Source organism: Oncorhynchus mykiss, chromosome 5 (genome assembly GCF_013265735.2).
Source record: "Oncorhynchus mykiss isolate Arlee chromosome 5, USDA_OmykA_1.1, whole genome shotgun sequence".
Classification (NCBI taxonomy): domain Eukaryota; kingdom Metazoa; phylum Chordata; class Actinopteri; order Salmoniformes; family Salmonidae; genus Oncorhynchus; species Oncorhynchus mykiss.
This window is the reverse complement of record NC_048569.1, coordinates 85,668,805-85,693,118: the sequence shown is the minus strand read 5'-3', so window position 1 is coordinate 85,693,118 and position 24,314 is coordinate 85,668,805. Positions and strand designations below refer to the sequence as shown.

General features: G+C 45.5%; 1 protein-coding gene across 5 annotated transcripts in view; it reads left to right on the top strand.

Annotated features, from left to right (window-relative positions):
* Positions 1–10,810, top strand: part of pde4ba (phosphodiesterase 4B, cAMP-specific a) — a 348,841-nt gene extending 338,031 nt beyond the window's left edge. For all 5 annotated transcript variants that reach the window (XM_021604604.2, XM_036978613.1, XM_036978614.1 and 2 more), the window contains 6 exons: positions 2,071–2,357; positions 2,514–2,678; positions 6,448–6,547; positions 6,694–6,971; positions 7,176–7,358; positions 7,459–10,810. In XM_021604604.2, the coding sequence (XP_021460279.2) occupies positions 2,071–2,357; positions 2,514–2,678; positions 6,448–6,547; positions 6,694–6,971; positions 7,176–7,358; positions 7,459–7,872 (1,427 nt within the window). In that variant the 3' untranslated portion in view covers positions 7,873–10,810. The remainder of the gene's footprint in view (positions 1–2,070; positions 2,358–2,513; positions 2,679–6,447; positions 6,548–6,693; positions 6,972–7,175; positions 7,359–7,458) is intronic.
* Positions 10,811–24,314: the final 13,504 nt, after the last annotated feature.

Genomic DNA, 24,314 nt, shown 5'->3' with positions numbered 1-24,314 from the left:
GTCACTCTACCGCTCCATAGTTCCCTGTGGGACCGAGCAGTAGGAGTGGTTTGCTGCAGCTGGTTGGCTACTCATTAATATGGAAAAGAGATGCAGAGAAAGCATTAGGAAACAGACAACTGATAGTTTGTCCTGAGCTGACCACTGACCATTGATTGGAATTAGATTTATAATTATGTTACAGCAATATCGAGCTCATTGTTTCTTTAGAAAAACAAGGCAAGGGGATAACAATAACATTGTTGACATTTATGGCTGCCATTTTCAAGTTTCCCTCTCTACATTTTCCACCCACATTGTTTTTGTAATGTAAGGTCATCCTAGGATGCCTTGTTAGAGAGAGAGTTGAACCCTTCATATGTGCGTGCATCATATTGGGCAGCTCATCCCTATGGGACTGTGGGTTGGGGATGATGGTGTGTGTGTGAGGGCCATTCACGTGCAAGGGCTCCTCTCCTCCACAGCTGTTCATTCCACTCATCCCATAACACCCTGGCTGAGCTGGCTCTTTCCGGCTTGCTACCACGGTAACAGCCAGGCATAACCCATTAAGGGAATTTTAAAATCCCAAATCCACCCACACACTCTCTCTCTTTCTCTCTTTCTCTCTCTCTCTCTTTCTCTCTCTCTCTTTCTCTCTCTCTCTTTCTCTTTCTGGCATTTGGGTTTTACTGAGAGCATATAGAGCAGGCTGGAGATAATTCAGAATTTCAGCAGAATAAATGTGAGAGAAATGGAGAGAGAGAGAGGGGGAAGGGAAAGAGGAGGGAAGGGAAGAGAAGAGAGGATACCTAGTCAGTTGTACAACTGAATGCATTCAACTGAAATGCGTCTTCTACAGTTAACCCAACCCATGGAGAGGAGAGAGACATGACAGTCTAGTCTGGGCCTCAGGGAATCAAGGTCACATTAACACTCCACCTGCATATAACATTTTGAATTGGTAAAACCACTTCCTGACAGACAGACAGACAGACAGACAGACAGACAGACAGACAGACAGACAGACAGACAGACAGACGGCCACATGTCAAACAATACAGCTTCATCAGCAACACACTCTAATAAACACACACTCTAATAAACACACACTCTAATAAACACACACTCTAATAAACACACACACTAATAAACACACACTCCAATAAACACACACTAATAAAAACACACTCTAATAAACAGACACTCTAATAAACACACACTCTAATAAACACACACTCTAATAAAAACACACTCTAATAAACACACACTCTAATAAACACACACTCTAATAAACACACACTCTAATAAACACACACTCTAATAAACACACACTAACATTTATGGAGGAAGTGTCTGCTGTGTGCTTATAAAACCAGGTTACCTTTTTATATTATGTGAGGATCCTTATAAAACCCATAAAAAAATGCATTCTATTTCAATGGCCAAACCAACTGCCCCTTCCATTCATAGAGTTCTGGTCCATTGTGTGTGTAAGGGAATGGGAGAGTGGATTTAGTGGCATGTCTGAGAAGCTAGTAGACATTGTCTCAGAGGTGATAATGGTGATAATGATGGTGATAATGAATTACTGTGCCAGTTTATTGCTCTTCCCCTGTCCCCATGCATCACATGTTATAGCATGCTTAATCACCCATTTTCTATTATGACTGAAGGAGGAGACGGAGAGAGCGAGAGGGAGAGAGAGAGAGGGAGAGAGAGAGATGGAGAGAGAGAGAGGGAGAGGAGAGAGAGGGGGAGAGAGAGGGACAGAGAGAGAGAGAGAGGGAGGAGAGAGAGAGGGGGAGAGAGAGAGGGAGAGGGAGAGGAGAGAGAGGGATCGAGGGACAGAGGGAGAGAGAGAGAGGGAGGAGAGAGAGAGAGGGGTAGAGTGACAGTGGTAATTGAATAACCCTCAGAGGAAAGAGACATGTTAGTTCAGCTATGAGAGGCAGCACAGTTAGAGTTCATTGTAATTACATTACTAAACTGAATGGGCCATCGAACCTTCATCCTCTCTTCTCTCTGTGGTCTGACAAACACAATGGCATGGAGTGTCCTAACCCAAAGAGATGTCCTCTCCCCCCGCAGACAAACAGAACGACATGGACATGCCATCTGTGACGCCCAAGGAGAAGGCTGGTCGGGAGAGGAAGAAGCAGCAACAGCTGATGACTCAGATCACTGGAGTGAAGAAGGTCTCTTATGGACCCTCCCTCTCCAACTCCTCCATCTCACGGTTCGGGGTCAAGACGGACAAGGAGGACATGCTGTCCAAGGAACTGGAGGATCTGAATAAGTGGGGGTTGAACATCTTTACCGTGTCAGAGTACTCCGAACATAGACCTCTCACCTGTATCATGTACGCCATCTTCCAGGTAGGTTATAACTGGCTATACACTCCTACACACACACATGCACGCCTGCACGCACATGTATGCATGCAATGCAGACACACACAGACAATATGGTACAGCTCATATCCTTATGGTACAGCTCATAGGTACTAAGTCATATCCTTGTGTCCCCTGCAGGAGAGAGACCTGCTGAAGACCTTTAAGATCCCGACAGAGACGTTTGTGGCGTACATGATGACCCTGGAGGACCATTACCATGGAGACGTGGCCTACCACAACAGCCTCCACGCGGCAGACGTGGCCCAGTCCACACACATCCTACTCTCTACACCAGCCCTCGATGTAAGTTACCTAACCCCTAACCCCCACACCAGCCCTCGACCTAAGTTACCAAACCCCTAACCCCAGTCCACACACATCCTGCTCTCTATACCAGCCCTCGATGTAAGTTACCTAACCCCTAACCCCAGTCCACACATCCTACTCTCTACACCAGCCCTCGATGTAAATTACCTAACCCCTAACCCCCACACCAGCCCTCGACCTAAGTTACCAAACCCCTAACCCCAGTCCACACATCCTACTCTCTACACCAGCCCTCGATGTAAGTTACCTAACCCCTAACCCCCACACCAGCACTCAACCTAAGTTACCAAACCCCTAACCCCAGTCCACACATCCTACTCTCTACACCAGCCCTCAATGTAAGTTACCTAACCCCTAACCCCCACACCAGCCCTCGACCTAAGTTACCAAACCCCTAACCCCAGTCCACACACATCCTGCTCTCTACACCAGCCCTCGATGTAAGTTACCTAACCCCTAACCCCCACACCAGCCCTCGACCTAAGTTACCAAACCCCTAACCCCAGTCCACACACATCCTGCTCTCTACACCAGCCCTCGATGTAAGTTACCTAACCCCTAACCCCCACACCAGCCCTCGACCTAAGTGGCTGACACTAGACTTTTCTTTTCTTCACACATCCCCCACAACCTACCATTACCTCACCCTTATACCACACCCTACCATTACCTCACCCTTATACTACACCCAACCATTACCTCACCCTTATCCCACACCCAACCATTACCTGATCCTTATCCCACACACAACCATTACCTGATCCTTATCCCACACACAACCATTACCTCACCCTTATACCACACCCTACCATTACCTCACCCTTATACCACACCCTACCATTACCCCACCCTTATCCCACACCCTACCATTACCTCACCCTTATCCCACACACAACCATTACCTCACCCTTATCCCACACCCTACCATTACCTCACCCTTATCCCACACACAACCATTACCTCACCCTTATCCCACACCCTACCATTACCTCACCCTTATCCCATACCCTACCATTACCTGACCCTTATCCCACATCCAACCATTACCTCACCCTTATCCCACACCCAACCATTACCTCACCCTTATCCCATACCCTACCATTACCTGACCCTTATCCCACATCCAACCATTACCTCACCCTTATACCAAACCCTACCATTACCTCACCCTTATACTACACCCTACCATTACCTCACCCTTATACCACACCCTACCATTTCCTCACCCTTATACTACACCCTACCATACCTTATCCTTATCCCACACACAACCATTACCTCACCCTCATACCACACCCTACCATTACCCCACCCTTATCCCACACCCTACCATTACCTCACCCTTATCCCACACCCAACCATTACCTCACCCTTATCCCACACCCTACCATTACCTCACCATTATCCCACACCCTACCATTACCTGACCCTTATCCCACATCCAACCATTACCTCACCCTTATCCCACACCCAACCATTACCTCACCCTTATCCCACACCCTACCATTACCTGACCCTTATCCCACATCCAACCATTACCTCACCCTTATCCCACACCCAACCATTACCTCACCCTCATCCCTCACCCTTACCTCACCTTCATCCCACACCCTGCCATTACCTCACCCTTTTATTATTTATTTTTTTATTTAACCTTTATTTAACCAGGTAGGCTAGTTGAGAACAAGTTCTCATTTGCAACTGCGACCTGGCCAAGATAAAGCATAGCAGTGTGAACAGACAACAACACAGAGTTACACATGGAGTAAACAATTAACAAGTCAATAACACAGTAGAAAACAAAGGGGGAGTCTATATACAATGTGTGCAAAAGGCATGAGGAGGTAGGCGAATAAATACAATTTTGCAGATTAACACTGGAGTGATAAATGATCAGATGGTCATGTACAGGTAGAGATATTGGTGTGGAAAAGAGCAGAAAAGTAAATAAATAAAAACAGTATGGGGATGAGGTAGGTGAAAATGGGTGGGCTATTTACCAATAGACTATGTACAGCTGCAGCGATCGGTTAGCTGCTCAGATAGCTGATGTTTGAAGTTGGTGAGGGAGATAAAAGTCTCCAACTTCAGCGATTTTTGCAATTCGTTCCAGTCACAGGCAGCAGAGTACTGGAACGAAAGGCGGCCAAATGAGGTGTTGGCTTTAGGGATGATCAGTGAGATACACCTGCTGGAGCGCGTGCTACGGATGGGTGTTGCCATCGTGACCAGTGAGCTGAGATAAGGCGGAGCTTTACCTAGCATGGACTTGTAGATGACTTGGAGCCAGTGGGTCTGGCGACGAATATGTAGCGAGGGCCAGTGGTGGTGGGTGGTATAAGGTGCTTTAGTGACAAAACGGATGGCACTGTGATAGACTGCATCCAGTTTGCTGAGTAGAGTGTTGGAAGCCATTTTGTAGATGACATCGCCGAAGTCGAGGATCGGTAGGATAGTCAGTTTTACTAGGGTAAGCTTGGCGGCGTGAGTGAAGGATGCTTTGTTGCGGAATAGAAAGCCGACTCTTGATTTGATTTTCGATTGGAGATGTTTGATATGAGTCTGGAAGGAGAGTTTGCAGTCTAGCCTGACACCTAGGTACCCTCATCCCACACCCTACCATTACCTCACCCTTATCCCACACCTAACCATTTCCTCACCCTCATCCCACACCCTAGCCTTACCTCACCCTTATCCCATACCCTACCATTACCTCGCCCTTACCCCACACCCAACCATTACCTCACCCTTATCCCACATCAGCATTACCTTACCCTTATCACACACCCTACCATTACCTCACCCTTATCCCACACCCTACCATTACCTCACCCTTATCCCACATCAGCATTACCTCACCCTTATCCCACACCCTGCCATTACCTCACCCTTATCCCACATCAGCATTACCTCACCCTTATCCCACACCCTACCAATACCTCACCCTTATCCCATACCCTACCATTACCTCACCCTTATCCCACACCCTACCATTACCTCACCCTTATCCCACACCCTACCATTACCTCACCCTTATCCCATACCCTACCATTACCTCACCCTTATCCCACACCCTACCATTACCTCACCCTTACCTCACACCCTACCATTACCTCACCCTTATCCCACACCCATCTGAGCTAATAGAATTCCACATTAGTGCTCTGTCCTTACTCTCACCCCAACCCTTGAATCTTATGGTTCTGTAAGTCTCCCTAAGTCATCTTCCCTCAGTCTTTAGACGTAAACCAAAAGTTATCCCCTATTCCTCTCTCTCTCCTTGCCCCCTCCCTCACCCCATTCTGTTTGTTCTCACAGCTCCATTCTCTGTGGTTCTATATATATATACAGTGGAAACTCATCCATGACGTAGTTAACAGCGTGACCTAGCCCTCAGCATGTCACCAGCCGCTCTCCTCCTGTTTTACAGTCACCCCATCCGTCCCTCCTTCCCTCCATCATGTGTACAGCCCTGCTCTTACAGCCAGTGTCAAACCGCTATGTATGGGTGCCTATAGAGAGACAGAGACATGGTTAGCATAAGATAGTCATTTCGCTAATGTAGGCCAGCACTCATCTGGCTCTGACTTGTGTTTACACTATGTTGGCTGTTAGCGATAGCAACCCTAGCCATGGGAATCAATGGGAGTGGGCTGCACTGGGATTAGCTGTTCCCTGTAGCTGTTCTGTTCTTTGACTGTTTCTCTTGAGAAATTCTTAACCCTGGACCCTCTCTCTCACATAGGCGGTCTTCAGCGATCTAGAGATTTTGGCGGCCATCTTTGCTGCAGCAATCCATGATGTGGACCACCCGGGGGTGTCCAACCAGTTCCTCATCAATACCAGTGAGTCTTTCTCTTACACCTGTTACTGTTATGTGAATAATGTATAGAATAAATATATGAGAAGTATCTATAGATACTGTATAGATATCCATATTCATCAACTGTGTTGAACAAGTGACTGATTCATTGTCTGTTGTCTCCCTCAGACTCTGAGCTGGCCCTGATGTACAACGATGAGTCCGTGTTAGAGAACCACCATCTAGCTGTGGGCTTCAAGCTGCTGCAGGAGGACAACTGTGACATCTTCCAGAGCCTGACCAAGAAGCAGAGGCAGAGCCTGAGGAAGATGGTCATCGAAATGGTTCTGGCCACTGACATGTCCAAGCACATGAGTCTGTTAGCTGACCTGAAGACCATGGTGGAGACCAAGAAGGTGACCAGCTCTGGGGTCCTGCTGCTGGACAACTACACCGACAGAATACAGGTGGGCTTATCTTCATCATCATCATCATCATCTAGATTTAGTAACATGGTTTAGACTGCTCCTTCACTCCATTTTCACCTGTCTCCTCCTGCTCTCTTCCTCAACCTTGTTCATTCATTCTCTAGCCATCTTTCTTCTTCTCGCTTTCTCTCCTACCACTCCATATCACTCTCACCTTCTTCTCTCCCTCCGTCTCTCCATCAGGTGCTGAGGAACATGGTTCACTGTGCTGACCTGAGTAACCCGACCAAGTCCCTGGAGCTGTACCGTCAGTGGACCGACCGCATCATGGAGGAGTTCTTCCACCAGGGAGACAGGGAGAGGGAGAGAGGCATGGAGATCAGCCCCATGTGTGACAAACACACTGCCTCAGTAGAGAAAAGCCAGGTATGATACTGGACATACAGAGACACACATATACACACACACACACATACACACTCCGACTCCTGACTCACTACTGTTCCCTTTCCCTCCCTCTCTCCAGGTGGGTTTCATAGACTACATCGTCCACCCTCTGTGGGAGACGTGGGCTGACCTGGTGCACCCTGATGCTCAGGACATCCTGGACACTCTGGAGGACAACAGGAACTGGTACCAGAGCATGATTCCCCATAGCCCCTCTCCTCCCTGGGCCACGGAGCAGCGTGAGCAGGGTGGAGGTGAAGGGGGCCAGGTGGGAGACAAGTTCCAGTTTGAACTCACCCTGGAGGAGGAGGACTCTGAGGGTACAGAGAAAGATGAACAGAGCCAGGAGGATGAGGAGGAGGAAGAGGATGTTTTGGGGGAGTCGTCTCGGTCTCCGGTTGACTACTTTGACTGTCAGGACCCCGAGGAATCCATGGAGCCCACGTCATCCATAGCGATAATTACCCACGATGCATCACCCACAGACACTTAATGGGCTCGGCTGCACCGCAATGGTGGTTGGTTTAATATTTTAAACAGGAGAAATCCTGCAGCTGTGCTTTTTAACAAGCCCACGGGGGTCTTAGTTTGAGCTCGCATGGGGCGTCAGTTTCAACCCCCCCATCCTTGCACCGTTAGGAGCCGGCAACAGAGGGACAGTTTCAGTGGGGCGGCTACGGAGTTCTCAGGAAAAATGCTGCAAACATTTTGGGCCTGAAGGATTGACGGAAAGGCCTCTGAGGAAATGAAATGAAGGACTTGGGCCAATCTGGGAAATGGTTGTTTTTCCATTCGACTGGCATCTGAAATGTCGACACTACTACTGAGAGAAGTTTTGTACCTTGTGACTTTTTTACTGAAATGGGATGTCATGAGGTAGCTTATGAACTACTGATTGATGGACATGAGTTTATATAGAGAGAAAAAAATATGTTCACTTTTTTCTTGTATCATTTGTCAGAGGACTTTTGTGTGCCTTTTTACTATTATCTTTTGAATTGTTTTTTAATTTATTGAACACACTTTAGTATGAATGTTGTTGTTTTTTTGTTTTTTTCGAAAGCTCAAGAGCAAAATCCTTTTATATCTCAGACAAAGAGAACAGTCTTCCTACTACTATTGGGCAATAGAAGAAATCCAAACTAACTTAGACAAACAATTTCTGGACATACCCATCAAATGCTAAAAACATGTTTTCCCATAATAAGAAATACACATTCTGTCATCTTAATCCATGTACAAAATACATGTTTCTATATGGAAATTAAATGTACACAATGTACACATTCTGTCATCTTAATCCATGTACAAAATCCATGTTTCTATATGGAAATGAAATGTACACAATGTACACATTCTGTCATCTTAATCCATGTACAAAATATGTTTCTATATGGAAATTAAATGTACACAATGTACACATTCGTGTTGCATGTCTAGATTGTCAGACCTCACTGTAGACAAATAGATAGATGTTCACTTTAGCTCCACAAAACAGTTACACAACATTCTGACATCTAACCTGTTTCCCCACAATCTCCCTCATGGATCAAATCCTGATATCGTTCAGACTCCAAACAAATGTCAACGTCATAGACAGAAATAGCACTTGGCAGCCAAAGCAAAGTTTCTTATCACATGCAGTTGGAAGGCTTTTTCCAGCTTCCTCTCGAGGTATCCTGCTGTCGTCTATTAATCCTACTGGACCAAAGATTCCAAAACCTAACTGGTTCTGATAATGTAACAATCTAACCAAGGAAGGACCCCCTATCCCTGTAGAATCAGGACCGGTCCAGATGATGAAAGGTGGCCGGGCGGCTGCATGTCTAGAAGTCAGCTGCACTATAATTATTCACATGGTTCATACAGTTCAGCTATTTATTCATCCACCTAATAAACGGGAACGAGGTTCTGCTTCTACCCATTGACCTTAATCTTCCCTTCCCACTAACTGTATCACATTTCCTGACCGGACGGGAAGTTTATCAGGATTTAGTCAGTTAAATGTAATCCTCTGCTGCAAAACCCAAACCCGAGGAGAAAAATACTTATTGCTGAGAACAAGAGGATGATGACCCACAGTAGTAGGTTATCTAGAGATGATGTGACAGAGACACCAAACCAAAAGGCCCCGGACAGTGTAATTCACTGTCACTGTGGGTCAGCATTAAGACCGTCAACTCCAGGCAGTCTGCAAGGCAGATTGTCCTTTACAGGCCTCCATGGCTGGTTTTCATGATGGCCTATTCAGCATCTATGACCTATTCTCCATTATTCACTTAGGTTTACTGACATACTCAAAGGTACTTCAACTACCTTATTGTCTATAACCTCACTCACTCCAGCAGGCTTACATGGTAATCATGTGCGTCGATGCGTGTGCGTGTGTGTGTGTGTGCATGTCATAAAATGTGAGAGTACGTGTGTGTATACATGTTAGTCTTTGTCACCTAGGCTCAACATGACTCCTCTTATTGTCTGTCACTAGAGCTCAAGCTGGTCCTTTGCTGTTTATAACAGTGTATTCATTACATTCAGTTGTACTGTACATAAGAATACTGTTTCAGTCAGTGTAAATCTATTTTAATTTATATGCACTTGCATTACCTGGAAGGGGAGTGTCTAACATGTACAGGGCTCTGCGTCGGAGGCTTTTTATATCCTCTATTTGTTTTTTTATATTATATAATAAGTCAATATATATTCGCACAAATGTTTGAGTGCCCTGAGCAGCAGCTAAAGAGACATATTCACAACCTGTAGGTTTACAACGCATAGAGGACATGTTAAACAACAGAGGCCTGGGTATAGCTATGATAAGCTGTGGAGTAGCTTTGATACTGTAGTCTATCACTAGTCCACACCGAGACGTTCTCCTCTTAGCAGCTTGTAGTAGTGACTAATCCATGCTCCTCTGTGCAACATTTTCAATGCAGATTGCTGATTTGGGGTTCAGATCTACTGGTTCGACAGAAGTAAGGAATAACAACAGAAAGACAGACAGAGTGTCTGCTCCTTTACATGTCCTTCCATGTAAAGTAGTTCAGGGGGATTATTGGTGGCATGCTACAATATCTCTGAGCTGAACGTGATGAATCGTTACAAACATGTGATCTTCTTGTAATTGATTGTGCTATTGTGAACTATTTTGATTTGACCAAAACTTGTTAGCAGTTTTGAAATTCAAATTTGTCACCAGTATAACATTGTTAATCTATGTTAAACATTTTGGTCCGAGTCGTGGTTAGCCACGCTTGGCACTATCTGCATGAGAGATGTTTTTTTATTTGACCTGTCTTTTGAAAACCTACCTAACGTGTTACAGTCGCAGCGGACATGTGTTTCACACAATGTATGGTATAATATTGTATATTGTGTTAAAATATCAGAAAATACTTTTTCTATGAAGTGATTAAAAAACAAAGCATGAATATCTCTGTCTCTGTGTCCTTATTTCACAGTGCTAGCAGCTGCTCAACCATCACACTGGATATGTTTTAATGTGGCGAGACAAGCACTCACTGTGACATCCCCCCTAACAGACAGTCTGGTCCTAACATGACATAAGGCCCACAGTGACACACTAGCTGTAGGAAACCAGGCACTTCTCTTCATTCGCCATGGTCCAAAGATGTGTAGAGTTTTATTGGTAGAGGCTGTCTCAGCTCTTGAAAGCCTCAGCCTTTCCTCGAGCACTTCAGTGTACACACACACACACACACACACACACCCTTGCAACCTCCCCTGACCTCGCTCTTTGGATGAATCTTCAAAGAGGATAATCATATCAATGGTCTGTGTTGACAACAATTTCCCATGACCTTGTCTGCCCCCCTACCCTGCCCAATGACCTTGTCTGCCCCCCTACCCTGCACAATGACCTTGTCTGTCTCCCTACCTTGCCCAATGACCTTGTCTGTCCCCCTACCCTGCCCAATGACCTTGTCTGTCCCCCTACCCTGCTCCATGACCTTGTCTGTCCCCCTACCCTGCTCCATGACCTTGTCTGCCACCCTACCCTGCCCAATGACCTTGTCTGTCCCCCTACCCTGACCAATGACCTTGTCTGTTCCCCTACCCTGCCCAATGACCTTGTCTGTCCCCCTACCCTGCCCAATGACCTTGTCTGTCCCCCTACCCAGCTCCATGACCTTGTCTGCCACCCTACCCTGCCCAATGACCTTGTCTGTCCCCCTACCCTGACCAATGACCTTGTCTGTTCCTCTACCCTGCCCAATGACCTTGTATGTTCCCCTACCCTGCCCAATGACCTTGTCTGTCCCCCTACCCTGCCCTATGGCCTTGTCTGTCCCCCTACCGTACCCCATGACCTTGTCTGTCCCCCTACCCTACCCCATGGCCTTGTCTGGCCCCCTACCCCATGGTCTTGTCTGTCCCCCTACCCTACCCCATGGCCTTGTCTGGCCCCATACCCCATGGTCTTGTCTACCCCCCTACCCTACCCCAAATAAAAAAGAGATGAAGATACTGATATCTCTTTTTATAAATTGAGCTACGCATACGGATGAAGGAAATACTGATACAAAATGTCAGATGTCTCCCTTCACACAGAGAGAGAAGATGTTTACAAAACTTAACAAGACAAAAATACCCAGAATGGTTCCCAGCAGCAGACCATCACCCTTTCCCCAGTGGCCAGGGAAGAACATCTTGCATCTTTATTTTTAGCAAGAACAGGAAATGGTGATGAGGATCATGCTTAGATTTCTCTACTCTCAGTGGGAGTTTTGGGGGGTGTGTGTCTCAGTGGAGCCTTTTGGGGGTGTGTGTCTCAGTGGGAGTCTTTGGGGGTGTGTGTCTCAGTGGGAGTCTTTGGGGATGTGTGCCTCAGTGGGAGTCTTTTGGGGGGGGGGTGTCTCAGTGGGAGTCTTTGGGGGTGTGTGTCTCAGTGGGAGTCTTTGGGGGTGTGTGTCTCAGTGGGAGTCTTTGGGGGTGTGTGTCTCAGTGGGAGTCTTTGGGGGTGTGTGTCTCAGTGGGAGTCTTTGGGGGTGTGTGTCTCAGTGGGAGTCTTTGGGGGTGTGTGTCTCAGTGGGAGTCTTTGGGGGTGTGTGTCTCAGTGGGAGTCTTTGGGGGTGTGTGTCTCAGTGGGAGTCTTTGGGGGTGTGTGTCTCAGTGGGAGTCTTTGGGGGTGTGTGCCTCAGTGGGAGTCTTTGGGGGTGTGTGTCTCAGTGGGAGTCTTTGGGGGTGTGTGTCTCAGTGGGAGTCTTTGGGGGTGTGTGTCTCAGTGGGAGTCTTTGGGGGTGTGTGTCTCAGTGGGAGTCTTTGGGGATGTGTGTCTCAGTGGGAGTCTTTTGGGGGGGGGGGTGTCTCAGTGGGAGTCTTTGGGGGTGTGTGTCTCAGTGGGAGTCTTTGGGGGTGTGTGTCTCAGTGGGAGTCTTTGGGGGTGTGTGTCTCAGTGGGAGTCTTTGGGGGTGTGTGTCTCAGTGGGAGTCTTTGGGGGTGTGTGTCTCAGTGGGAGTCTTTGGGGATGTGTGTCTCAGTGGGAGTCTTTGGGGGTGTGTGTCTCAGTGGGAGTCTTTGGGGGTGTGTGTCTCAGTGGGAGTCTTTGGGGGGGTGTGTCTCAGTGACTTTAGGGGGGGGAGGGATTTTTTTGTTGATCATTTACTTTAAGTAATGAAAAACAGGATGAACAGATCTTATTGAGCTAGCATATATAGCTAGCTTATACAGTATATATATATTTGTCAATAGAGTACAGTACTGTACATTCCTTTGATTATTTATAACTTATTGCCTAAACTTATGCATTTTCTTACACACATGTCCACTTGTATTTTTAGTTTTATGTGCATCAACTGATCATGGTTGGTTTAGTTTTGATCTCCTCCAGATGTGGTGTATGTCTCAGGTCCAGATGTGGTGTATGTCTCAGGTCCAGATGTGGTGTATGTCTCAGGTCCAGATGTGGTGTATGACTCAGGTCCAGATGTGGTGTATGTCTCAGGTCCAGATGTGGTGTATGTCTCAGGTCCAGATGTGGTGTATGTCTCAGGTCCAGATGTGGTGTATGACTCAGGTCCAGCTGGACATCTGCAGAGAGGGTGTATGTTTGTAGTCAGAACATAGTTGCCTAAACTATGCTTGTGCTTCTGCAGGGTCTTTGACGTCAATGTGGCCCTGAGAAGCCCAAATGAAACGCGGTCATCGTAATTGGTCATGTGCAAAATCCGAAACAGGTGGGTGACAGGTGAGGTCCCGCAGCTGAAGTGTTAGGGGACACTTGCCCCAAGCAGCAGGTTAGGAGGTTAATCTCTACCCCCCCATCTACCTCTAACCCCCTTCCTCCTCTCTCTGTGGGAGAATCTAAATTACATGTTTCTCTCTCCTCGCCTCCTTCTCAAAACCCAGTGGAAGAGAAGGTCAAAGTTGAGGGACCTCTGGCGGTCGCCTCCAATGGGTTTTGAGAAGAAGGCGAGGAGAAAGGGGAGAGGGCGAGAGGAACATGCAATTGAGATTATCCCCATGACCTCTTGTAAGGCCCCAGTGCATCATCATAGGTTTATGGTTCTCAGCCATGTTTAAAATACACTATTGAGGCTGGAGGCCAGCAGGATCAAATGCTGCATTCGCACATTTTCCTGGTAGAGGGCAATGTGATGCCCTCTTCCTCCTCCCCAATCCCTTTCCTCCTCTTCCTCATCTTCCTCCTTCTCTTCCTGCTCCTCCTCTTTCTCCTCCTTTGTTCCTCTTCCTCATCTTCCTCCGACTCCTCCTTCTCGTCCTCCTCTTGCTCCTCTTCCTCATTCTCTCTCCTCCTTGTCCTCCTCCTTCTCCTTCTCTTCCTTCTCTTCTTCCTCTTCCTCCTCCTCCTCCTCCTCCTTCTCTTCTTCCTCTTCCTCCTCCTCCTTCTCTTCCTCCTCCTCCTTCTCTTCCTCCTCTTCCTCCTCTTCCTCCTCATTCTCTTCCTCCTTCTCTTCCCACTACTCATCCTTCTCTTCCTCCTCCTCCTCCTCCTTCTCTTCCTCCTCCTCCTTCTCTTCCTCCTCCTCCTTCTCTTCCTCCTCCTCCTCTTCCTCCTCTTCCTCCTCATTCTCTTCCTCCTTCTCTTCCCACTACTCCTCATTCTCTTCCTCCTCCTCCTTCTTGTCCTCTCCTACCTCCTCCTCCTTCTCTTCCTCTTCCTCCTCCTCCTTCTCTTCCTCCTCCTCTTCCTCCTCTTCCTCCTCATTCTCTTCCTCCTTCTCTTCCCACTACTCCTCCTTCTCTTCCTCCTCCTCCTTCTTGTCCTCTCCTACCTCCTCCTCCTTCGCTTCCTCTTCCTCCTCCTCCTTCTCTTCCTCCTCCTCTTCCTCCTCTTCCTCCTCATTCTCTTCCTCCTTCTCTTCCCACTACTCCTCCTTCTCTTCCTCCTCCTTCTTGTCCTCTCCTACCTCCTCCTCCTTCTCTTCCTCCTCCTCTTCCTCCTCTTCCTCCTCATTCTCTTCCTCCTTCTCTTCCCACTACTCCTCCTTCTCTTCCTCCTCCTCCTTCTTGTCCTCTCCTACCTCCTCCTCCTTCTCTTCCTCTTCCTCCTCCTCCTTCTCTTCCTCCTCCTCTTCCTCCTCTTCCTCCTCATTCTCTTCCTCCTTCTCTTCCCACTACTCCTCCTTCTCTTCCTCCTCCTCCTTCTTGTCCTCTCCTACCTCCTCCTCCTTCTCTTCCTCTTCCCCCTCCTCCTTCTCTTCCTCCCTCTGCTCCTTTTCTTCTGCCTTCTCTTTCTCATCCTCATCTTCCTCCTCCTTAATACCACACAATGGGACCCATCTCATCCAAAACGTTGACTCAAGTTTGTCAAAAAGCACCTGGAAGCACATGGATGATCATCAAGACTCTTGGAAGAATGTTCTATGGACAGATGAGTCAAAAGTATAACTATTTGGACCACATGGGTCCCATTATACCTGGTGAAAACCAAACACTGCATTCCACAGTAAAAGCCTTATACCAACGGTCAAGCATGGTGTGATGTGATAGTGTGATGATTTGGGATGCTTTGCTGCCTCAGGACCTGGACGACTTGCCTTAATAGAAGTAACCATGAATTCTGCTCTGTATCAGAGAATTCTACAGAACAATGTCAGGCCATCCGTCTGTGAGCTGAAGTTGAAGCGCTTCTGAGTCATGCAGCAAGACAATGATCCAAAACACACAATCAAGTCTTCATGAAAATGTCTAAAAAGCAATAAATCTAAAGTTTTGGAATGGCCTAGTCAAAGTCCAGACCTAATCCCAATTGAGAGGTTGTGGCGGGACTTGAAACAAGCAGTTTATGTTTGAAAACCCACAAATGTCGCTGAGTTAAAACAGTTCTGCATGGGCCAAGAGGGGGCCAAAATTCCTCCACAGCGATGTGAGAGACTGATCTAAGCATTTGGTTGGATACTTTCAGCTAAAGGTGGCACAACCAGTTATTGAGTATAAGGGGGCAATTACTTTTTCACTCAGGGTTATTGTGTGTTGCATAACTTTGCTTATTAAATGAATTAAGGATGTAATTGTTGTGTTATTTGTTCACTCAGGTTCCCTTCATCTAATATTAGATTTTGGTTGAAGATCTGATAACATTCAGTATCAAAAATATGCAAAAGAAGAGAAAATGATCAACTTTTTCATAGCACTGTAGCTCTATTCTTTGAGCTTGCAAACATAGACACACACACACACATGTCGCTGCTGCTGTGTTTCAGGTCGTTGAGATGACATTATGTTGTGTTTTCACAGGGTCTAAATGCCTCCCTTTATGTGAATGATGCACGGCACAGTGCTGCTGAAGAACTGTAAGACCTCCCATTCTCCACCTCCTGAGCATCTGCTGTTTAGAGGGGCTGGGTCTACACCTCAGGCAGTTGAGTGCTCCTGGGAAATAAAATCAGATAGCGTTTAAGATAACATCCATAGAGACAGGGGGAGGAACTGTTGGAGCACAGCTCTATGCAGCTGTTAGAGGCAGGGGAGGAAATGTTGGAGCACAGCTCTATGCAGCTGTTAGAGGCAGGGGAGGAACTGTTGGAGCACAGCTCTATGCAGCTGTTAGAGGCAGGGGAGGAACTGTTGGAGCACAGCTCTATGCAGCTGTTAGAGACAGGGGGAGGAACTGTTGGAGCACAGCTCTATACAGCTGTTAGAGGCAGGGGGAGGAACTGTTGGAGCACAGCTCTATGCAGCTGTTAGAGGCAGGGGGAGGAACTGTTGGAGCACAGCTCTATGCAGCTGTTAGAGGCAGGGGGAGGAACTGTTGGAGCACAGCTCTATGCAGCTGTTAGAGGCAGGGGGAGGAACTGTTGGAGCACAGCTCTATGCAGCTGTTAGAGGCAGGGGGAGGAACTGTTGGAGCACAGCTCTATGCAGCTGTTAGAGGCAGGGGGAGGAACTGTTGGAGCACAGCTCTATGCAGCTGTTAGAGGCAGGGGGAGGAACTGTTGGAGCACAGCTCTATGCAGCTGTTAGAGGCAGGGGGAGCAGGGGGATACAGGGGAGAGGCAGGAGAAAGCAAGAGGAGGCAGAAGGTGGCAGGAGAAAGCAGGGGAGGCAGGAGAAATCAGGGAAGGCAGGAGAAAGCGGGGGAAGCAGGAGAAAGCGGGGGAAGCAGGAGAAAGAGGGGGAGACAAAGGGAGGCAGGAGATAGCAGGGGAGCAAACTGGTCTCAAAGACTAGATGTAACACAGTAAACGTAAATCTGAGACACTCAAGTTAGTATGATATGTTACATTTGGTATGGTTACATAAGACAGAAAGTTACTTATGGCAAAAACAAAAGGAGTGTGGTTGGTTGGGGTGGATGGGGAGGCATATAACGCAAATGTCTAGCAACCCAATTGTTGAGTATTCGAATCTCATTAAGGACAACTAGTTAAATAAAGGTTTAAAAAAATTACAAATAAAATATTAACTTCAGCATTTTAGATAATTAGCTACTTTGCAACTACTTAGCATGCTAGCTAACCCTTCCTCTAATCCTAACCTTAACCCTTTTAGCTAACCCTTCCCCTAACCCTTTAACCCAACTCCTAACCTTAACGCTAACCTTAACCCTAACCTTAACCCCTAACCCATAGAGCTTGTTAACATTAGCGTTAGCCACCTAGCTAACGTTAGCCACAACAAATTGGAATTCGGAACATAACTCCTGCAGGGAGAGGCAGGAGAAAGCAGGGAGAGGCAGGAGAAAGCAAGGGGAGGCAGGAGAATGCAGGGAGAGGCAGGAGAAAGCAGGGGGAGGCAGGAGAATGCAGGGAGAGGCAGGAGAAAGCAAGGGGAGGCAGGAGAAAGCAAGGGGAGGCAGGAGAATGCAGGGAGAGGCAGGAGAAAGCAAGGGGAGGCAGGAGAAAGCAAGGGGAGGCAGGAGAATGCAGGGAGAGGCAGGATAAAGCATGGGGAGGCAGGAGAAAGCAAGGGGAGGCAGGAGAAAGCAAGGGGAGGCAGGAGAAAGCAGGGGGAGGCAGGAGAATGCAGGGGGAGGCAGGAGAATGCAGGGGGAGGCAGGAGAAAGCAAGGGGAGGCAGGAGAAAGCAGGGGGAGGCAGGAGAAAGCAGGGGGAGGCAGGAGAAAGCAAGGGGAGGCAGGAGAAAGCAGAGAGGAAAGGAGAAGAGGGGAGACAACATTAGCACAATCAAACTGTTCAGTCGTGGCCAAAAGTTTTGAGAATTACAAAAATATTAATTTCCACAAAGTTTTCTGCTTCAGTGTCTTTAGATATTTTTTGTCAGATGTTACTATGGAATACTGAAGTATAATGACAGGCATTTCATAAGTGTCAAAGGCTTTTCTTGACAACGACATGAATTTTCTGCAATTCCGAATAAAACCCAACCTTGAGAAATTCTCAACTAGACCATGTTTCTCTAAATCACGGGAGGACAAAGGTTGCAGACCATTGCTGAATCGTTTAACCATACACACGTGGTTAAACTCTTAGACTATCGATACCGACAGAATAAGAACCAGTCTTTGATATTAATTACTAGTCTGCAGCTAGGAATTCGGTATCATTGAACGTGAAGAACGACAACCGCCGAAACATACATTCTACAGCAACATGAATGAATGTCGCTCTGAACTATCCCCTCTAACCACGAGAGAGAGAGAGAGAGAGAGAGAGAGAGAGAGAGAGAGAGAGAGAGAGAGAGAGAGAGAATCCCCCTGCTAGAATCCGAAGTCAAATGTCTGCTGTTTGCTGATGATCTGGTGCTTCTGTCACCAACCAAGGAGGGCCTACAGCAGCACCTAGATCTTATGCACAGATTCTGTCAGACCTGGGCCCTGACAGTAAATCTCAGTAAGACCAAAATAATGGTGTTCCAAAAAAGGTCCAGTCACCAGGACCACAAATACAAATTCCATCTAGACACTGTTGCCCTAGAGCACACAAAAAACTATACATACCTTGGCCTAAACATCAGCGCCACAGGTAACTTCCACAAAGCTGTGAACGATCTGAGAGACAAGGCAAGAAGGGCATTCTATGCCATCAAAAGGAACATAAATCTCAACATACCAATTAGGATTTGGCTAAAAATACTTGAATCAGTCATAGAGCCCATTGCCCTTTATGGTTGTGAGGTCTGGGGTCAGCTCACCAACCAAGACTTCACAAAATGGGACAAACACCAAATTGAGACTCTGCACGCAGAATTCTGCAAAAATATCCTCTGTGTACAACGCAGAACACCAAATAATGCATGCAGAGCAGAATTAGGCCGATACCCACTAATTATCAAAATCCAGAAAAGAGACGTTAAATTCTATAACCACCTAAAAGGAAGTGATTCCCAAACCTTCCATAACAAAGCCATCACCTACAGAGAGATGAACCTGGAGAAGAGTCCCCTAAGCAAGCTGGTCCTGGGGCTCTGTTCACAAACACAAACACACCCTACAGAGCCCCAGGACAACAGCACAATTAGACCCAACCAAATCATGAGAAAACAAAAAGATAATTACTTGACACATTGGAAAGAATTAACAAAAAAACAGAGCAAACTAGAATGCTATTTGGCCCTACACAGAGAATACACAGCGGCGGAATACCTGACCACTGTGACTGACCCAAAATTAAGGAAAGCTTTGACTATGTACAGACTCAGTGAGCATAGCCTTGCTATTGAGAAAGGCCGCCGTAGGCAGACATGGCTCTCAAGAGAAGACAGGCTATGTGCTCACTGCCCACAAAATGAGATGGAAACTGAGCTGCACTTCCTAACCTCCTGCCCAATGTATGACCATATTAGAGACACATATTTCCCTCAGATTCCACAGATCCACAAAGAATTCAAAAACAAATCCAATTTTGAAAAACTCCCATATCTACTGGGTGAAATTCCACAGTGTGCCATCACAGCAGCAGGATTTGTGACCCGTTGCCACGAGAAAAGGGCAACCAGTGAAGAACAAACACCATTGTAAATACAACCCATATTTATGCTTATTTATTTTATCTTGTGTCCTTTAACCATTTGTACATTGTTAAAACACTGTATATATATAATATGACATTTGTAATGTCTTTATTGTTTTGAAACTTCTGTATGTGTAATGTTTACTGTTCATTTTTATTGTTTTTCACTTTATATATTCACTTTATATATTATCTACCTCACTTGCTTTGGCAATGTTAACACATGTTTCCCATGCCAATAAAGCCCTTGAATTGAGAGCGAGAGAGAGAGGACGGAAACTCTCCAACAGAAACTAACTTTTCAACAGCAATCAAGACGACACACTGAGCGTAAATATACTGTATATATTGATTGCAATTGTTCCCGAATTACTGAGCATTCATGTGCAAAGGATTAGTATTTAAATTGTTATAATTATCAACTCTGTAGTGACTTCTCAGCTGACTTCCCCTTTTGTCCACCAAGCCGCCGGTTTAGCCCACTAGGGCACATTCTCCTATCATTTCTTGTAACCATATTTACTTTGTTGTTTTGTTTATGCATATCTGTGAATTACTTAGTTAGTAATAAATAAATGATTTAAGACAATTGATGTATGGATGACTCATAGTGAAGACTGGGTTCGTGCAGATAACCAACAATTTACGACGTTTGGAATGAGACTAACGTGAGGTGAAATAAATAATTTATTAATCAGAAGACTATTGATCAGATATGAAAATATCTGAAAGGTTATATTGGGAAATTATAACTTCGTAATCTGAATATTTTCCTTGGTGCCTCGACTTCCTAGTTAATTACGGTTACGTGATTAATCAGTTTGATCGCATAATACTAATTACAGAGAATCTTTGATAAAAACGAAGTCTTCAATTTAATGATAGTAAAGACACGACAGGGGATTCATCAGAGAAAATGACTCAGCAGTCCAATCCCTGTACCTTTTCCAGAATGTCAGTCTGTCCCTTATGTTTTTCCTGGAGAGAAGTGGCTTCTTTGCTGCCCTTCTTGACACCAGGCCATCCTCCAAAAGTCTTCGCCTCACTGTGCGTGCAAATGCACTCACACCTGCCTGCTGCCAATCCTGAGCAAGCTCTGTACTGGTGGTTCCCCGATCCCGCAGCTGAATCAACTTTAGGATACGGTCCTGGCGCTTGCTGGACTTTCTTGGGCGCCCTGAAGCCTTCTTCACAACAATTGAACCGCTCTCCTTGAAGTTCTTGATGATCTGATAAATGGTTGATTTAGGTGCAATGTTACTGGCAGCAATATCCTTGCCTGTGAAGCCCTTTTTGTGCAAAGCAATGATGACGGCACATGTTTCCTTGCAGGTAACCATGTTTGACAGAGGAAGAACAATGATTCCAAGCACCACCCTCCTTTTGAAGCTTCCAGTCTGTTATTCGAACTCAATCAGCATGACAGCGTTATCTCCAGCATTGTCCTCGTCAACACTCACACCTGTGTTAACGAGAGAATCACTGACATGATGTCAGCTGGTCCTTTTGTGGCAGGGCTGAAATGCAGTGGAAATGTTTTTTGGAGATTCAGGTCATTTGCATGGCAAAGAGGGACTTTGAAATTAATTGCAATCACTCTGATCACTCTTCATAACATTCTGGAGTATATGCAAATTGCCATCATGCAAACTGAGGCAGCAGAGTTTGTGAAAATTAATATTTGTGTCATTCTCAAAACTTTTTTCATTCTCAAAACTCACTGCCTCACACTCTCTCCCTCTCTGTCTCTCTCTCTCTGTCTCTCCCTCTCCCTCACGCTCTCTCCCTCTCTGTCTATCTCTCCTCTCTGTCTTTCCCTCTCTGTCTCGCCCTCTCCCTCTCTGTCTGTCTCACTCTGTCTGTCTCACTCTCTGTCTCACCCTCTCTGTCTCTCCCTCTCTCACTCCCTCTCTGTCTGTATCACTGTATCATACAGTTATGTTTTAAAAATAGCATTAGTAGATGTTGAGTTATGCAAGTATGGATATTATTGAACAGTGTATGCTGTGTGTGACGATTGAATCAGACATAACAATAATTGAAAGATGGAATAGATTTCCCCTCGTTCGAAATTAACCATTATAAGGCACAACAGCATGATACCTATACAGTTTCTTCCCGGTTAGACTTCAGGTCAATGGTTACAGAAGATATTAGTGGCTAAGATGTGGTGTGTGTTACAGTCAGATTCAATGCAGATTCACATCACCTGAGTGCCAAGATGTTTCAAAAGCAAAAGGCGTGATTAGCAAACTACCAATTGAAGTCATCTTATTGTTAACTAATCTTACAGACTTTCTGCACTATCAGAGGTGTCACATAGGGCATTGTAATATATTATTTTATAAACATTTAGTAACTTGTTCTAATGCAAAAAATATATACACATTAATCTGATCTCATTAATCTGTTTGTTTGTATCATAATGGAATGCATAATTCATTTTTGCCATCCTTACGTCGTTACAGAAACGTTGCTTTTAAAGCCCAGAGAATTCAATGACTGTAGTTCTGCTGGACACAACACATGGCCCATGCGCTGCTCCACTTGTGACAAGCACTGCGACATGCCTAAATGAGGCAGAGACAGCGTCCTTGAACATGACTAGATGCTAATTCTGTCGAATACACACGTATTTACTGCAAAGAGAAGACTGGTGCACGTACAGGTGAATATGATATTTTACAGTTTAAACTAGTTTAAGGAGGTCGAGTAAGAGTGATTTTGAACGCGCTTCCTTGTTTATAAACTATTGCATCATCGGGGTACGATTGGGTGTGAAAATGTTTGTGTTTCTTCTCCACGGTCGAGGAACATTTTATGGCAGAGCCATCATGACTTTGAATTTCTCGAGAGGAGATGGAGGGAGGGAGCTTTTGGGAGCAGCATGACCTCACGTTATAAAGTCAACAGATAACTTCATCACATTGCAACCTGAACCTCCAGAAAAAAAGTGACACACTTTCCCCTATAGGCTACTTCTGCTAGAGAATATTATTCATGAACATGATCTTCGATTTATAAACGTCGTTTTTGGACACGATGCAGATGTAACTACACCAGATTAGATTAATTTATATTTTAACTGACTGATACTACAGTGCAATTTTCAATATGAATATATATATATTTATTTCGCATATCCCCATCCATTTAAAGGGAAGAAAAACTCGCTGTATCTTTTGTAATCTATTATTAGTAGGCCTATAATATTTTGTGTATAGTATGGCGTTCTTGAAAAGTGGGTAACTGGCATTTAGGAGACATAACATCCAGGCATAGCTGCAGGAAGATGTTTTGAGTAAGGGGTGCTGAGGGGGGTATAATAGTAGTAGATTTGGTTACAGTAGTCACTGTAACCTAAAGTACATTTCAATCCATTTGCCAAAATGATATAACTACTCCTGTCTACACAGAATAAATAACATAATTCAGAATACTTCAACAGAGAGCGTGACAACCACAGGATCATTAGCTACTTTTAAAGCTGTCGATTGTTTCAGCCTAGCTGATTATTGAGATGAGGCTGTCAGTGAAAATCATCTAAAACATGTTAAGATTATGTGTCTTGAGTATCGTTTGAAATGTTCTTGAAATGTTCAATTCTTGCGCGTTCATTGTCATTTGTTTACATTGCACTCTGTTCATGATTGGACGGATTAGGCCCACAGTCATTTACTGTGAAGTTTACTGTAAAGTCGGAGTGGAAACGTTGTTTGCAGAGTTCACAACCTAATATTTCATACCATAATTTCTGAGCTTTGTTATTTTTTTTATTCTATTTAGTTTGGCGCATGTGAGCAATGAGCATGTGTCTGGTTTCTCTGTGGTCTTAATGTTGACTGAGTGCGCGCGCCTCAGCACGCATGTCTGATGTCGGATTTCTGATTGTCTTAACTGGCCACTAATAAACTGGGCTTCTCAGTCATTTTCTTTTTTTTTTTAATCCAAATTTGAATGGTAATATTTCCTAACAGTATTTGACAAATCTTTCCCACAATATCCTACAAGATAATGACCAGGCCTCGGTGTGAAAGAGCAAAATATCATGCTTTGAGGATCCCATATATCCAGGGGAAACGTCATAAAATAGTTTACCTGAATACATTTCCCTTTGTGTAAAAACAGTTGTGTCTGTCCAGAGCTCACTGATGTGAGGGCTGGAATAGGTTAGTTGCTAAAATGTTGCAAGTTCCCAAGCTGGCAGTTTAGGGCCCGACCCAATAAAAGAGAGAGCCTAGGCCAAGGTAGAAGTAGACATATAACTTCCATTGTCAACTAAGTAAAAATACATCAAGCTATAGATACTCTCTGGCTGTCCAGGTGATTTGTCAGTAGTTTCAGTGGAATGGAGTACAACATATGATTTCCATAATGGTAATAATGAAGTCTAGGGCAGGGTTCCTCAATAGGCAGCACACGGGTCATTTTATTTGAAGGAGTTAGCTTGTTGGTCACATTTCAATCATATGCTTTCCAGGGATAATTTTCTGAAATGACGCAACTCCTCCTTGGTCGTCATGGAAGCCTAACTAGTTTTG